The sequence below is a fragment of the Panulirus ornatus genome, chromosome 56 (assembly GCF_036320965.1).
Source record: "Panulirus ornatus isolate Po-2019 chromosome 56, ASM3632096v1, whole genome shotgun sequence".
In the NCBI taxonomy this organism is placed as follows: Eukaryota; Metazoa; Arthropoda; class Malacostraca; order Decapoda; family Palinuridae; genus Panulirus; species Panulirus ornatus.
Genome location: NC_092279.1, coordinates 21966839 through 21983300, shown reverse-complemented (window position 1 = coordinate 21983300; position 16462 = coordinate 21966839). Strand labels below are relative to the sequence as shown.

Here is a 16462-nt window from a genome sequence, read left to right as displayed (position 1 = left end):
ACCATACAACATTGTTGGAACCACTATTCCGTCAAACATACCCATTTTTGCTTTCCGAGATAATGTTCTCGACTTCCACACATTCTTCAAGGCCCCCAGGATTTTCGCCCCCTCCCCCACCCTATGATCCACTTCCGCTTCCATGGTTCCATCCGCTGCCAGATCCACTCCCAGATATCTAAACTAAAACACTTCACTTCCTCCAGTTTTTCTCCATTCAGACTTACCTCCCAATTGACTTGACCCTCAACCCTACTGTACCTAATTACCTTGCTCTTATTCACATTTACTCTTAACTTTCTTCTTTCACACACTTTACCAAACTCAGTCACCAGCTTCTGCAATTTCTCACATGAATCAGCCACCAGCACTGTATCATCAGCGAACAACAACTGACTCACTTCCCAAGCTCTCTCATCCCCAACAGACTTCATACTTGCCCCTCTTTCCAAAACTCTTGCATTCACCTCTCTAACAACCCCATCCATAAACAAATTAAACAACCATGGAGACATCACACACCCCTGCCGCAAACCTACATTTACTGTCACTTTCACTTTCCTCTCTTCCTACACGTACACATGCCTTACATCCTCAATAAAAACTTTTCACTGCTTCTAACAACTTGCCTCCCACACCATATATTCTTAATACCTTCCACAGAGCATCTCTATCAACTCTATCATATGCCTTCTCCAGATCCATAAATGCTACATACAAATCCATTTGCTTTTCTAAGTATTTCTCACATACATTCTTCAAAGCAAACACCTGATCCACACATCCTCTACCACTTCTGAAACCACACTGCTCTTCCCCAATCTGATGCTCTGTACATGCCTTCACCCTCTCAATCAATACCCTCCCATATAATTTACCAGGAATACTCAACAAACTTATACCTTTGTAATTTGAGCACTCACTCTTATCCCCTTTGCCTTTGTACAATGGCACTATGCACGCATTCCGCCAACCCTCAGGCACCTCACCATGAGTCATACATACATTAAATAACCTTACCAACCAGTCAATAATACAGTCACCCCCTTTTTTAATAAATTCCACTGCAATACCATCCAAACCTGCTGCCTTGCCGGCTTTCATCTTCCGCAAAGCTTTTACTACCTCTTCTCTGTTTACCAAATCATTTTCCCTAACCCTCTCACTTTGCACACCACCTCGACAAAAATACCCTATTTCTGCCACTGTATCATCAAACACATTCAACAAACCTTCAAAATACTCACTCCATCTCCTTCTCACATCACCACTACTTGTTATCGCCTCCCCATTTGCGCCCTTCACTGAAGTTCCCATTTGCTCCCTTGTCTTACGCACTTTATTTACCTCCTTCCAGAACATCTTTTTATTCTCCCTAAAATTTAATGATACTCTCTTACCCCAACTCTCATTTGCCCTCTTTTTCACCTCTTGCACCTTTCTCTTGACCTCCTGTCTCTTTCTTTTATACATCTCCCACTCAATTGCATTTTTTCCCTGCAAAAATCGTCCAAATGCCTCTCTCTTCTCTTTCACTAATAATCTTACTTCTTCATCCCACCACTCACTACCCTTTCTAATCAACCCACCTCCCACTCTTCTTATATATATATATTTTTTTTTTTTTTTGCTTTGTCGCTGTCTCCCGCGTTTGCGAGGTAGCGCAAGGAAACAGACGAAAGAAATGGCCCAACCCACCCCCATACACATGTATATACATACGTCCACACACGCAAATATACATACCTACACAGCTTTCCATGGGTTACCCCAGACGCTTCACATGCCCTGATTCAATCCACTGACAGCACGTCAACCCCGGTATACCACATCGATCCAATTCACTCTATTCCTTGCCCTCCTTTCACCCTCCTGCATGTTCAGGCCCCGATCACACAAAATCTTTTTCACTCCATCTTTCCACCTCCAATTTGGTCTCCCACTTCTCCTCGTTCCCTCCACCTCCGACACATATATCCTCTTGGTCAATCTTTCCTCACTCATTCTCTCCATGTGCCCAAACCATTTCAAAACACCCTCTTCTGCTCTCTCAACCATGCTCTTTTTATTTCCACACATCTCTCTTACCCTTACGTTACTTACTCGATCAAACCACCTCACACCACACATTGTCCTCAAACATCTCATTTCCAGCACATCCATCCTCCTGCGCACAACTCTATCCATAGCCCACGCCTCGCAACCATACAACATTTTGGAACCACTATTCCTTCAAACATACCCATTTTTGCTTTCCGAGATAATGTTCTCGACTTCCACACATTCTTCAAGGCTCCCAGAATTTTCGCCCCCTCCCCCACCCTATGATCCACTTCCGCTGCCAGATCCACTCCCAGATATTTAAAACACTTTACTTCCTCCAGTTTTTCTCCATTCAAACTTACCTCCCAATTGACTTGACCCTCAACCCTACTGTACCTAATAACCTTGCTCTTATTCACATTTACTCTTAACTTTCTTCTTTCACACACTTTACCAAACTCAGTCACCAGCTTCTGCAGTTTCTCACATGAATCAGCCACCAGCGCTGTATCATCAGCGAACAACAACTGACTCACTTCCCAAGCTCTATCATCCCCAACAGACTTCATACTTGCCCCTCTTTCCAAAACTCTTGCATTCACCTCCCTAACAACCCCATCCATAAACAAATTAAACAACCATGGAGACATCACACACCCCTGCTGTAAACTGAGATTCACTGGGAACCAATCACTTTCCTCTCTTCCTACTCGTACACATGCCTTACATCCTCGATAAAAACTTTCCACTGCATCCAGCAACTTGCCTCCCTCACCATATACTCTGAATACCTTCCACAGAGCATCTCTATCCACTCTATCATATGCCTTCTCCAGATCCATACATGCTACATACAGATCCATTTGTTTTTCTTCCAAGTATTTCCCACATACATTCTTCAAAGCAAACACCTGATCCATACATCCTCTACCACTTCTGAAACCACACTGCTCTTCCCCAATCTGATGCTTTGTACATGCCTTTACCCTCTCAATCAATACCATTCCATATAATTTCCCAGGAATACTCAAAGAACTTATACCTCTGTAATTTGAACACTCACCTTTATCCCCTTTGCCTTTGTACAGTGGCACTATGCATGCCTTCCGCCAATCCTCATGCACTTCACCATGAACCGTACATACATTGAATATCCTTAGCAACCAATCAACAACACAGTCACCCCCTCTTTTGATAAATTCCACTGCGATACCATCCAAACCCACCACTTTGCCAGCTTTCACCTTCCGCAAAGCTTTCACTGCCTCGTCTCTGTTTACCAAACCATTCTCCCTGACTCTCTTACTACTCTTAAAATTTGGGAATTTCAAAACGCAAATATAGGAGTAGGTTTGCCTTGTGCCCAGCTGCATAATTAGAAGACTAATTGTTACTTGATCATCCAGCATATTTTGCTGCATAGTCGCACTTGACATTGTTAGATATATGCTTACCATACGGTAAACATTACTCTTTAGCATAACATGGGATTTGAAATTTGGTACTATTTTCACATACATATAGCAGACTAAGTTTTTTGTATTATGATTCAAACAAACCCACCTCATTTATAGATATGAATGTAATACTTTTGAGGAGGATCACAAGGGTGTGTGCATTGGTTTACCAGCCAGCCAGGCAAGTGATTCGTAATCACTCATCTTTGTTTAACCTAACTCATTGTTCTCATTTTTACCAACTTATTTCAAGAGTAGATGAAAAATTATATCGTAATTTGATATTGTCTCTTACTACAGCAATAGTACTTGCTAGGTAGCTAATTGAATTCAATATGATTGTTATAGAATTAAGAGAACATTTGTTATTTATATCATGATCTGTGTTTATCTTCATTACATCCTCCATACCATCCAGTCTGTTTTCATATATTTTTAAACAATTCTTTTCGTATGTTTATGACAAATTTGTAATTTCGTAGAGTACAATTTTAGGAAATATACAACAGTGTACTGTTTAGAACATTTCCAGTTCAGAAAGAGGACTGTGGAGTAGTCGTCTCACAGGTCAAACTGCACATCTTACCTGGCTTATGATACAGTAGATTGTATTCTTTATGTATTATTCTACACATTTCTTCTCAGTAGATTCATGACAATTGATTCACTGAAAGTAAGTTACATATTAAGAAAAATAATAGAAACGTGGTTGGTATAGTAGAATGTTCGTTTAAGTTAGGTGAGGCCAGGCAAGTGATTGTATTTCACTGAAAAACATTCAGAATTTTTTTGATGAATGATACCATAAATTGTTTTTGATTTATGCTTCACAGGTATTTTTTCTACGGGGTTCTTTTCTGTTGGTTATTACCGAGTACATGAACTGATAATTATCTACAAAGAAAAAATATTTGACACAACTTTACCAGCCTATCCCAGAGTCCTAAAGAAATATCATTTTGACAAATAGGTAGATACCTACATGTTGTTTTCTGTGTCGTTTATTATTTACGTCAATTTGATAATATTTTGAGTGTTACTTGGTACATTATTTTCATTATTTAACATTTTGCATATATTTCATTTTTTCCATTGGTCCTTAACCCTTATTTATATGTGAATGGATGTCTCAACATCGTACAAGTTCCTACTGTGCACACTTTTTAGTACTTATCTCATGTAATATTGCAAATCTGCTGGGTATCATTCACAGTTTATGAGACCAGGCCATCAAAAAAGTGATAATATAACTTTCTGTGATTGTTTTCTTTTACATTCGAATCTTATCATGGGGAGTGTTTTAATATTTTTTAAATTTTTTGTGCACTTCATGATGGAAATCCTTGACCATGCCTACTGTTTAAGGTTTAGATATTTGTAATGAATTATATATGTAAACAAACAAAATCTTTTGCAGTGCTGAATTCTTTGCTGTTAATTTGGTGGGAATACTAAAGTATAAGAATATTTTGCAGCATTGTTGATGTGTTATTACTGTGAAAACAGTTTTAAGATGCTTGTGTATTTGAGCCACTGTATGTTATGATTACTATGTGCTGTGTAGTGCTCAAGGATGTTGCATGACTGTTAAGCTTTGGAATCCTTTACCTTCTTTCGCCGTTTTCATCAGCTAAGACCTGCCCATATATAAAGGCATTACATTTGTTTCCTAATAGGGAGATCGAGAAAAAGTGCTCCAGCAGTTAGAAGAAGGAGCCAATCCAAACTCCAAAGACCATGCTGGGTGGACCCCCTTGGTAAGTAGTCATTCTAAGATAGTTGAATTTTTCGTTTTATATATATATATATATATATATATATATATATATATATATATATATATATATATATATATATATATTATCCCTGGGGATAGGGGAGAAAGAATACTTCCCACGTATTCCCTGCGTGTCGTAAAAGGCGATTAAAAGGGGAGGGAGTATGGGGCTGGAAATCCTCCCCTCTCGTTTTTTTTTTTTTTTAATTTTCCAAAAGAAGGAACAGAGAAGGGGGCCAGGTGAGGATATTCCCTCAAAGGCCCAGTCCTCTGTTCTTAACGCTACCTCGCTAACGCGGGAAATGGCAAATAGTTTGAAAGAAAAGATATATATATATATATTTTATTATTTTGCTTTGTCGCTGTCTCCCGCGATAGCGAGGTAGCGCAAGGAAACAGACGAAAGAATGGCCCAACCCACCCACATACACATGTATATACATGCACATCCACACACGCAATTATACATACCTATACATCTCAGTGTACACATATATATACACACACATACATATACATATATACACATGTACATAATTCATACTGTCTGCCTTTATTTATTCCCATCGCCACCCCGCCACACATGGAATAACAACCCCCTTCCCCCCTCATGTGTGGGAGGTAGCGCTAGGAAAAGACAACAAAGGCCCCATTTGTTCACACTCAGTCTCTAGCTGTCATGTAATGATGCACCGAAACCACAGCTCCCTTTCCACATCCAGGCCCCACAGAACTTTCCATGGTTTACCCCAGACGCTTCACATGCCCTGGTTCAATCCATTGACAGCACGTCGACCCCAGTATACCACATCGTTCCAATTCACTCTATTCCTTGGACGCCTTTCACCCTCCTGCATGTTCAGGCCCCGATCACTCAGAATCTTTTTCACCCCATCTTTCCACCTCCAATTTGGTCTCCCACTTCTCCTCGTTCCCTCAACCTCTGACACATATACCCTCTTGGTCAATCTTTCCTCACTCATTCTCTCAATGTGACCAAACCATTTCAAAACACCCTCTTCTGCTCTCTCAACCACACTCTTTTTATTTCCACACATTTCTTACCCTTACATTACTTACTCGATCAAACCACCTCACACCACATATTGTCCTCAGACATCTCATTTCCAGCACATCGACCCTCCTGCGCACAACTCTATCCATAGCCTACGCCTTGCAACCATACAACATTGTTGGAACCACTATTCCTTCAAACATACCCATTTTTGCTTTCCGAGATAATGTTCTCGACTTCCAAACATTCTTCAAGGCTCCCAGAATTTTTGCCCCCTCCCTCACCCTATGATTCACTTCTGCTTCCATGGTTCCATCCGCTGCCAGATCCACTCCCAGATATCTAAAGCACTTTACTTCCTCCAGTTTTCCTCCATTCAAACTTACCTCCCAATTGACTTGACCCTCAACCCTACTGTACCTAATAACCTTGCTCTTATTCACATTTACTCTTAACTTTCTTCTTTCACTCACTTTACCAAACTCAGTCACCAGCTTCTGCAGTTTCTCACATGAATCAGCCACCAGCGCTGTATCATCAGCGAACAACAACTGACTCACTTCCCAAGCTCTCTCATCCACAACAGACTTCATACTTGCCCCTCTTTCCAAAACTCTTGCATTCACCTCCCTAACAACCCCATCCATAAACAAATTAAACAACCATGGAGACATCACACACCCCTGCTGCAAACCTACATTCACTGAGAGCCAATCACTTTCCTCTCTTCCTACATGTACACATGCCTTACATCCTCGATAAAAACTCTTCACTGCTTCTAATGACTTGCCTCCCACACCATATATTCTTAATACCTTCCACAGAGCATCGCTATATCTCTATATCTATATATCTCTCTGCATATATATAATTAGCTTTCATGTTCATGTATTAGGCTAGGGACAAGTACTCCTACATGAAAGCTTCTTGAGAACTACTGTATGTCTGTCACTTTTGTCAATACATATAGAAGGGCTCAGGCAGGAGCTCTCTGTTGCCAGTTTAAGGATGGGCTCATGCCTAAGCTGCACTGGTCCTTCATGAGACCCTTGTCTCTCTAACCATTGTTAATTTTTGTTTCGCCAACAATAGTAGTGGTTTCATTTAACCTGTCTTCTGCAGAACACCACCTAGCTAGTACCTCTTTTGATGCCATACTTCCATCACCGAAGAATTACCTGTCTGGTGATGTTTCTTTTAATTTCTGTCATATATTAAGCTCAAACTTAGATATAGAATTGTGCTTCAGAGTAGGAATCTCTTTTTATTCCAGCATTATCAAGCCTGTTGCACACCTCATGGAATTTTCAGTCTCCAAACCTAATGTCATTCAGCATTAAGTTTCATTAGTTTTCAGGAATAAAAAAGAAATTGTAAATTAAGAATTTTAAGGTTTACAGACCTGTGCTTCATAGAACTATCTGTCAAGTGGCATTTTCTTCTAAGAATCTTAAAGTGGACTTTTTAAACCATCTTAAAGTCAATTGGGAGGTGAGTTTGAATGGAGAAAAACTGGAGGAAGTGAAGTGTTTTAGATATCTGGGAGTGGATCTGTCAGCGGATGGAACCATGGAAGCGGAAGTGGATCATAGGGTGGGGGAGGGGGCGAAAATTTTGGGAGCCTTGAAAAATGTGTGGAAGTCGAGAACATTATCTCGGAAATCAAAAATGGGTATGTTTGAGGGAATAGTGGTTCCAACAATGCTGTATGGTTGCGAGGCGTGGGCTATGGATAGAGATGTGCGCAAGAGGATGGATGTGCTGGAAATGAGATGTTTGAGGACAATGTGTGGTGTGAGGTGGTTTGATCGAGTAAGTAACGTAAGGGTAAGAGAGATGTGTGGAAATAAAAAGAGCGTGGTCGAGAGAGCAGAAGAGGGTGTTTTGAAATGGTTTGGGCACATGGAGAGAATGAGTGAGGAGAGATTGACCAAGAGGATATATGTGTCGGAGGTGGAGGGAACGAGGAGAAGAGGGAGACCAAATTGGAGGTGGAAAGATGGAGTGAAAAAGATTTTGTGTGATCGGGGCCTGAACATGCAGGAGGGTGAAAGGAGGGCAAGAAATAGAGTGAATTGGAGTCATGTGGTATACAGGGGTTGACGTGCTGTCAGTGGATTGAAGCAAGGCATGTGAAGCGTCTGGGGTAAACCATGGAAAGCTGTGTAGGTATGTATATTTGCGTGTCTGGACGTGTGTATGTACATGTGTATGGGGGGGGGGGGGTTGGGCCATTTCTTTCGTCTGTTTCCTTGCGCTACCTCGCAAACGCGGGAGACAGCGACAAAGTATAAAAAAAAAAAAAAAAAAAAAAAAAAAAAAATATCTTACCAATACCCACTCCCATGCTGCATGAAAAATAATTAATTTTCATTTATTTTTGCTATCACTTGCAAATAATGTATTTATTCAATAAAACTGGTTCCTTTTAATAAAACATATCAGCTCGGTAACAGTCGTTATGACTAAGAAGTTAAGCATATTGTTTTGTCCAAAACAATGTTGGAAGTGCTGTACTTTACCATGCTCACTACTACTTGCATTTTATTTTCCTCCCACAATGGATAGGGGTAATATAGTAGTATGAAACCGGAGAAGCTCCTGAAGACCCAGAGAGAGTATGCATTACGTGCTCTTTTTGTCGTAAGAAAAATCATTTAGCAAGGGATGTGTCATGTCTGATGTCTCACATCCTCTCCATTTTCATATGTTCTTTCATATTTTCCCTCAGCTTTTCCTTAGCAGAAGTGCTACCTTTTCCTTAGCACAAGTCATCACTGAAAGCCCTGACTTTACCTCTTAAGACATTTCTAAACAATTTTCTCCCTTCCCCTTGAACATTGTTTCACTCAGAGCCAGAACATCCAGTTCCTCTCAGATATGTTACCTCTCTCCCATTTTCTCCTTTTGGTTACATACACAAACATTTAGACACCCCATCCTAATCCTTTGAGAAAGATGAGCTATCCTTGGTTGGCTCCTCCTCCTGTACTTATATATTTGTCTATATCTCTGACACCTGTTCCAATTGGAACTCCCTCAAAAGGGTGGCCACAGCAACAGAGTATATTTGTGGACAGAATGCCAGTTGTCCACATTTTAGTGAGGTAGAAAGAAAACCTAATAACCCAGCACCAACTTTTAGAAATGAAAATATAAGGAGGGAGGTATCCAGAGCCCCCACTTCTGATCCTTTTAGTGGCCTTCTACAAAACATGGGGAACACATGTATTCTTATGGCCCTATCTTTTATTTTTACTGGAAATGGGTTTATATAGAACATAGGCATTGTAAAAAAGAACAGTTTGCTGAAATTAATGGTAATGGCTGAGGTTAGTACAGTACTTTTAAGCGAAGCAGCATTCTGAAAAACATCCAAGCAACCAACATCCTAAAATAGGCCCACCTAATCATTTGAAATGTTTAAATGTTAGGATATGTACTTATGTTGGAGAGCCTTTTAAAAAGGGATGCTATTTCATGTCTATGCATTGAGTCTTTGGGTGTCAGCAAAAAGGAGTTACTCTTAAGAAATGGAGTTCAGGAATTTCTATAGGTCCTTAGGTTTCCGCATGAAAATGCAAATTTTCACATGACAGAGGTACAGAACAATGGATCCAAAATTTGATACTCATGTAATGGAGCCTAATTCAATGCTGTCAAGATAAGCAGCTGATACTTTGTGGTTTCTGAAGTATTATGTTAACAATTATCCCCCTGTCATATATGCTTATGATGATTGGAAACTAATGTATATTTCTAGATGAATAAGTAAATGCAAGTTCATTCCTACACATAATTCAGTTTTTCGAACCTTACAGCATGAAGCTTGCAGTCATGGATTTCTTGGTATTGCTGAGCTTTTGTTGCAACATGGGGCTATAGTTGATGTACCAGGAGAAAATAATGAAAATCCTCTTCATGATGCAGTCACACATGGCCAGGTGGAAGTAATAAAGCTTCTCAGGTCATGGGGAGCAAGTGATACAGCCAGGAATCTCTATGGACACACACCCAGGTTGGTAGATATAGCTACGCAGTAAAAAACCCTGAAATAGTAAGACTGGGAGGACCTGCCAATTGAACTGAAAGTCAAGTGCCAGTTCATTTCTGTGGAGAAATATCTTGAGGGAGATATATTCATTGTTAATTAGCCTGAAAGGTGACCAGTTTCATTTTCAGAAACTATTAAAAAACTTGGTAATTTGTTTTAATATACCTTTTAGGAAGTTACACCCATCTTGGTCTGTTTATGCCCACCTGCAAGTTTGTAGAGGAATTAACATTGTGCAATAGTGAAGCATTTTTTTTTAGTGGGAACGGAAGGAGCTATGTGAGGATTTTTCCTTGAAGGCTCAATTCATGTGGCCTTGGTGCTATTTCACAAAGGGCAGGGAAAGCATGCATGTATAACATGTATAAATCAAATTTCAAATGACCTAGATGTTGCTCTGGATACTTTTGATACATGATGAGCAAATACCATTCTTGTCTAAGATTTTAATTGGTGATTAGGTGGCCAGTATTTGTTGTTTGAGGAAGTGGATAGTTTATTAGATGATAAAACTATCCAGAAATAGTCCATGCTTTGACAAGATCATGTAGCTTGAATATTTTAAAGTTTCTTTGCAAAATTCTGAATCTCAGAAATGAAAAAGTTAACTTGGCAGATTTAGTTGATTTTGCTTTTTTTTTTTATAACAGGTCCTTGGCTTCTAAGTGCGAAGGAGCTGAAGAAATTAATGGTGCTCTTGATACCCCCGTGGACACTTCCCTCAAACGACCGCAAGTGATGCCTCCCCTTTTGGACAAAATTGTGCTTTTGGGATCTGGATTATCTACAGAACAAACAAAAAAACTGGACAGCTTGGCAAAAGTCCTTCGAGCTCGTGTGGTGTCTGAATTTAGGTAAGCAGAGAATGAGTGTGGAGAGGTATACAAAGAGGATATATGTATCAGAAGGGAAGGGAACAAGGAGACTAATTTGAAGATGGTAGGATGATTGAAAAATAATTTTGGTGCATGAGGATAGAGTGAATTTAAGCAATGTGATATACATGGGTCAGTGTGATGTCAGTGGATTGAACCATGGGATATGAATTAGCCAGTGGAAACCATGGAGAGGTTTTAGGGCTTGGTTATGGAAAGGGGGCTTTGTTTTGGTGCATTACACATGACAGCTAGAAAATGAATGTTAGCTAATAAGGCCTTTTTCTTTTGTCTCTTCCTGGTGTTACCTTGCTAATGCAGGAGGTGGCAAACAAGTGCAAAGAAAGAAAGGTAAATATATACATATGAAATTAATGCTTGCATATATCCTGTTTTCAGCCCAGAAGTGTCACACATCATCACTGAATGTACGAAAGACAAAGTTGCCTGTCAGCGGACTCTCAAGTACATGATGGGAGTGGTGTCAGGAAAATGGATCATTTCACCATCATGTGAGTAAAAATGTTTCTAGCTTAATTAAAGTGCTTATGTATCCCGTATAGTTAGTCACTGAAATATTGTTAAGTCCTGGGGAAGGATAAAAAGTGTTATGAGTAAGTGGCTTAAAAATGTGTCATTTTTATGAATGATTTTGGCTTCCTTATATGATAATTCTATACTTCAGGTAGTTCATGAAACTAAGTTATTGTGTGAAAGAAGCATTGTGGAACTGATTTAGAGTTATACTTACTCTTTGTAGATGTGCTTTACTGCGTGACTAAAAAAAGTGTTCAGAATGGTATCAATCTGATGTTTGTTGAAAGTATTTGCAAGCAAGAATAAAGGCTTCATTTTTTAATTGCCTGTGTTAATTTTTATTTCATACATATTTGCCATTTCCCCAGGAACAGATGAAGAAATGGCCTCATTTGCTCACTTCCTCCCTTTGAATGTTAAGTGTAATGCACCAAAAGTAGAGCCCCCTATCCATTCAGGTCCCACAGACCTTTCCATGATTCCTCTCAACCGCATTCATCATATGCCCTGGTTCAGCCCATTGGCAGCAAATTGCTTCAGTTTGCTCAATCCTTTGCATGCCATGCTCCTTCCCACATGTTCACAAGAGCATCTTTCACTCCATTCTTCAGCCTCCTAACCTGCTTGGTTTTCCCTTTTTCCTGGATCCCTTCACTAATGTCATCGTTTCCTCTCTCATGTTCTCCAGTGTTTGTAGAGGCTTCCACCTAATGTTCCTAATGACTACTTCTGCCCCTTCTGTCTGATACCCCTACCTACTTCTTCTACCTAAAGCTCTTGCCTAAGTGTTCCTACCTACTACGTCTTATCTACTGCTCCTAAAATTTTGTCAAAAGGCAGGGCTAGTGCATAGTGCTCTGCAGGAAAATCTAGAGTTAGGAAGAATGGGCTGCATGAATTTAGTGTTGTCAAGTGCTATGACAAGGAGAAATTGTGTGTTTGTGGACAGAATGCCAGTAGTCTACATGTTGTGCAAATGAATGATATCACTAGAAAGCATACCAAGTAACTTAGGAAGGAAATATGTTAGATCTTCACAATAACAGTGATGAATGAAAGAGACAAGTGAAGTTGCAGTTAGTGCAAGGTGTTGAAATATTTAAGCTAAGTATGAAGTAAATTTGAGAAAGGTCTCACAGGTATAGAATTGTATCCCACATGTGAGATGGAGGAAGGGGATATGGGGAGTCAGTGCACCTCTGATGGAACTTGTTTGAAATATGTAATACCCAAGGACATGATTAAGCCAAACATGGGTTAATATAAAGGCTTTGGGGGCATAGCATTATTGATTCAGAGAAGAATCATTAGAAAATCGATGAAACATGATTGTAAATTTTTTTAAGGTTCTCAAACATGGAAATATTGCTGATGAAAATGTGCCATTTTATATTTAAATCTGGTCAGTTAGTACATCAGCTAAAACTGAAAACCTGGTGTAAACATGGATGGAATCTTGATGTCAACATTTGAAATATTAGGTGCCAAAGAATTATTTTTGTTATTACCTCAGGGACAAGAAATACAATAAGGAACCCTACATAGTAGGTCACTGAAAATAATTGAAATATCAAAGAACCTTTATTAGGAATAGCACATTTGATTGAAGGAATTAAGGACAAGTTATTGTACTCTAGGTGAAAACTTATACTTAAGAAGATATTGGATGAAAAAGAATTAAGGTTCTGGATAGTTAGATGAAAATTTAGCAAGGATGTCGATTATTAGAATGAGCAGGAAAGGATCATGGCTGAGGAATTGAAATCAATCAAAAGGCTGTAATGCAGTGACATTTAAGCTGCCTTTGAGAACTTTTACAAAACTGTTCTGAAAATTGATGAACAAAATATTGATGGGTAAAAGGAAAAATATGACTATGTGAAGTTAGATTCAGCATACAGTAGTCATGAATTTTATAACTACAAAACCAATGTGCACTAATATGGAGTAAGTTTTTTTCAGTAAAGGTAAGAGGTAAAAGAAAGCACATAGTAAGTTTGAGGAAAGATATAGTGATGTCATTTATTTGCTTTAGAACAGAGTTTATTTAACCAGAAGTCAAGAGGATATTTTTATAGCAGCCACAGTACCTTATTCAGAAGAACACTTACTTTAAATGTGGGGTAGTTTATGAGTGTGAAGTAAAATGAAAATTACTATATTCTTCTTATTAGGCACTGAAATATGTTGAATGTTTTTCAGGGGTGGATGAATGTCTTTCTGGAGAACTAGCTGTAAATCCAGAGTCACATGAACTTTGTGGATCCAGTCTCAACACTGCAAGAGGGGCACCTACTCAAGGAAGAACTAACTCAAATAATATGGTATTTGACATTTTTGCAGTATTTTTTTTAATAAGTTTCTAATATATATATGTATACATGTCTGTATGTATTTATATTTATATACTTTGTTGCTGTCTCCCATGTTAGCGAGGTAGTGCAAGGAAACAGACGAAAGAATGGCCCAACCCACCCACATACACATGTATTTACATACACGCCCACACACGCATATATACATACCTATACATTTCAACGTATACGTACACATACATACACAGACATATACATATATACACATGGGCGTATTCATACTTGCTGCCTTCATCCTTTCCCATTGCCACCCCATCACACATGAAATGGCACCCCCCCCCCTCCCCTACGTGCATGCGAGGTAGCGTTAGGAAAAGACAACAAAGGCCACATTTGTTCACACTCAGTCTCTAGCTGTCATGTGTGATGCACCGAAACCACGGCTTCCTTTCCATATCCAGGCCCCACAAAACCTTCCTTGGTTTACTCCAGATGGTTCACACTTCCTGGTTCAATCCGTTGACAGCACATCGACCCCGGTATACCACATCGTTCTAATTCACTCTATTCCTTGCACGCCTTTCACCCTCCTGTATGTTCAGGCCTCAATTACTCAAAATCTTTTTCAGTCCATCCTTCCATCTCCAATTGGCCTCGTGCTTCTCCTTGTTTCCTCCACCTCTGACACGTATATCCTCTTTTTCAGTCTTTCCTCAATCATTCTCTTCATATGTCCAAACCATTTCTACACACCCTCCTCTGCTCTCAACCGCATTCTTTTTATTTCCACACATCTCTCTTACCCTTTCATTACTTACTCGATGAAACCACCTCACACCACATATTGTCCTCCATTTCATTTCCTTCACTTCCACCTTCCTCCATACAACCCTATCTATAGCCCATGCCTCGCAGCCAATAACATTGTTGGAACTACTATTCCTTTAAACATACCCATTTTTGCTCTCTGAGATAAAGTTTCCTCCTTCCACATGTTCTTCATTGCACTCAGAACCTTCGCCCCTCCCCACCCTGTGACTCCCTCCCACTTCCATTGTTCCCTCTGCTGCTAAGTCCATTTCCAGAAATCTAAACCCCCTTCACTTCCTCCAATTTTTCTTCATTCAAACTTACATTCCAATTAACTTGCCCCTCAACCCTTATTCACATTCACTCTCAACTTTCTCCATTCAAGGGGGACAGAGGTGAGTGTTCAATTTATAGTACTATTAGTTTGTTGAGCATACTGGGTAAGCTGTATGGATGAGTGGTAATTGAGAGGATGGTTGAAAGCACAGAACAGGGTTGGCCAACTGGATGCTCTCGAGCTAAATGCAGCTCTTTAAAGGCAAGTAATTGGCTCCTGACTTCATTGTAGAAATGGAATGTGTAATCACCAAGGCTACTTTTATGAAGTAGATTGCTCCAACCCCAAAATTTCTAAAATGTTGTGAACATATGTTTTTCATCTTAATATTGTAGACAGAATGTTTTACTTATTTTCTGGAATGGGGGCATATGTAACAAATCATCTTTCAACAGCACCAGATCTTTTTATTAGAATGAGAATATCTTTCTGTGCAGTTCTTAGCTTAACACTTGTGTGTGGTAATAGGTTCTTGCATTCTGTTCCTGTCTAGTTTTTGTGCCTTCCCTTGGGAGAGTCAGTCACTCTCTTGAGACTCAGCATGTCAGAGTGGAGTGTTATGAACATAGAATTATAGCTTATTGATTATTATTTTGTTGTGTACATTTGCAAATTTGGACATGCAAAGAAAAATGCATTGAAGAAAATATGTTTTCAAAATGAGTGATGTGTATATCAAAGTTCGAAATTTTCAGACTTAAGGTGTCATTTGACTTTAAACCATACAATTTTTGAACAAGAATTCCCTCAGGGTTCTCAACTTCACACATCAAATATAAACCATTGAAAACACAAGTGGATAAGAAACCTTGGATTTTTGCCAATTTTTCAGCTCAGTACAACCAGTAATAGTATCTTCCCATCATTTAGCATGGAACATAGCATATGCAAAAAAGTCCTACTCTGAAGGTGATTTTATTAAGACTTGTTTCACTAATGTGATTTGAATTTTAGCACCAGAGAACAAAACTCTACAGAAAAAAAATTCAGACCTGCAGTTATCATGCCACACAATTGAGTGCAGAATTTCTTACCTACGCAGTGAAATTGCATCACAACTGCACTCAAAAGCTTGGAAGTGTAATTATTTGATTTTACCATTTGATGGTTCGTGTGATATGCAGGTTAAACCTTAACTCAGTTTTTGTTTGTACTGTGTCTGATGACCTTAATGTGAGAGAAGAGCTTGTGGATATTGTGTCTGAAAGAAAGAATTCATGGACAAGACAAAAAAAAAAAAAG

At 39.3% G+C, this 16462-nt stretch overlaps 1 protein-coding gene across 2 annotated transcripts in view; it reads left to right on the top strand.

Annotated features, from left to right (window-relative positions):
• The window catches only part of LOC139766007 (BRCA1-associated RING domain protein 1-like), a 33079-nt gene that overhangs the window by 9905 nt on the left and 6712 nt on the right, over positions 1 to 16462 (top strand). For both annotated transcript variants that reach the window (XM_071694077.1, XM_071694078.1), the window contains exons 4-8: positions 5177 to 5257; positions 10114 to 10310; positions 10997 to 11200; positions 11621 to 11733; positions 13961 to 14082. In XM_071694077.1, the coding sequence (XP_071550178.1) occupies positions 5177 to 5257; positions 10114 to 10310; positions 10997 to 11200; positions 11621 to 11733; positions 13961 to 14082 (717 nt within the window). The remainder of the gene's footprint in view (positions 1 to 5176; positions 5258 to 10113; positions 10311 to 10996; positions 11201 to 11620; positions 11734 to 13960; positions 14083 to 16462) is intronic.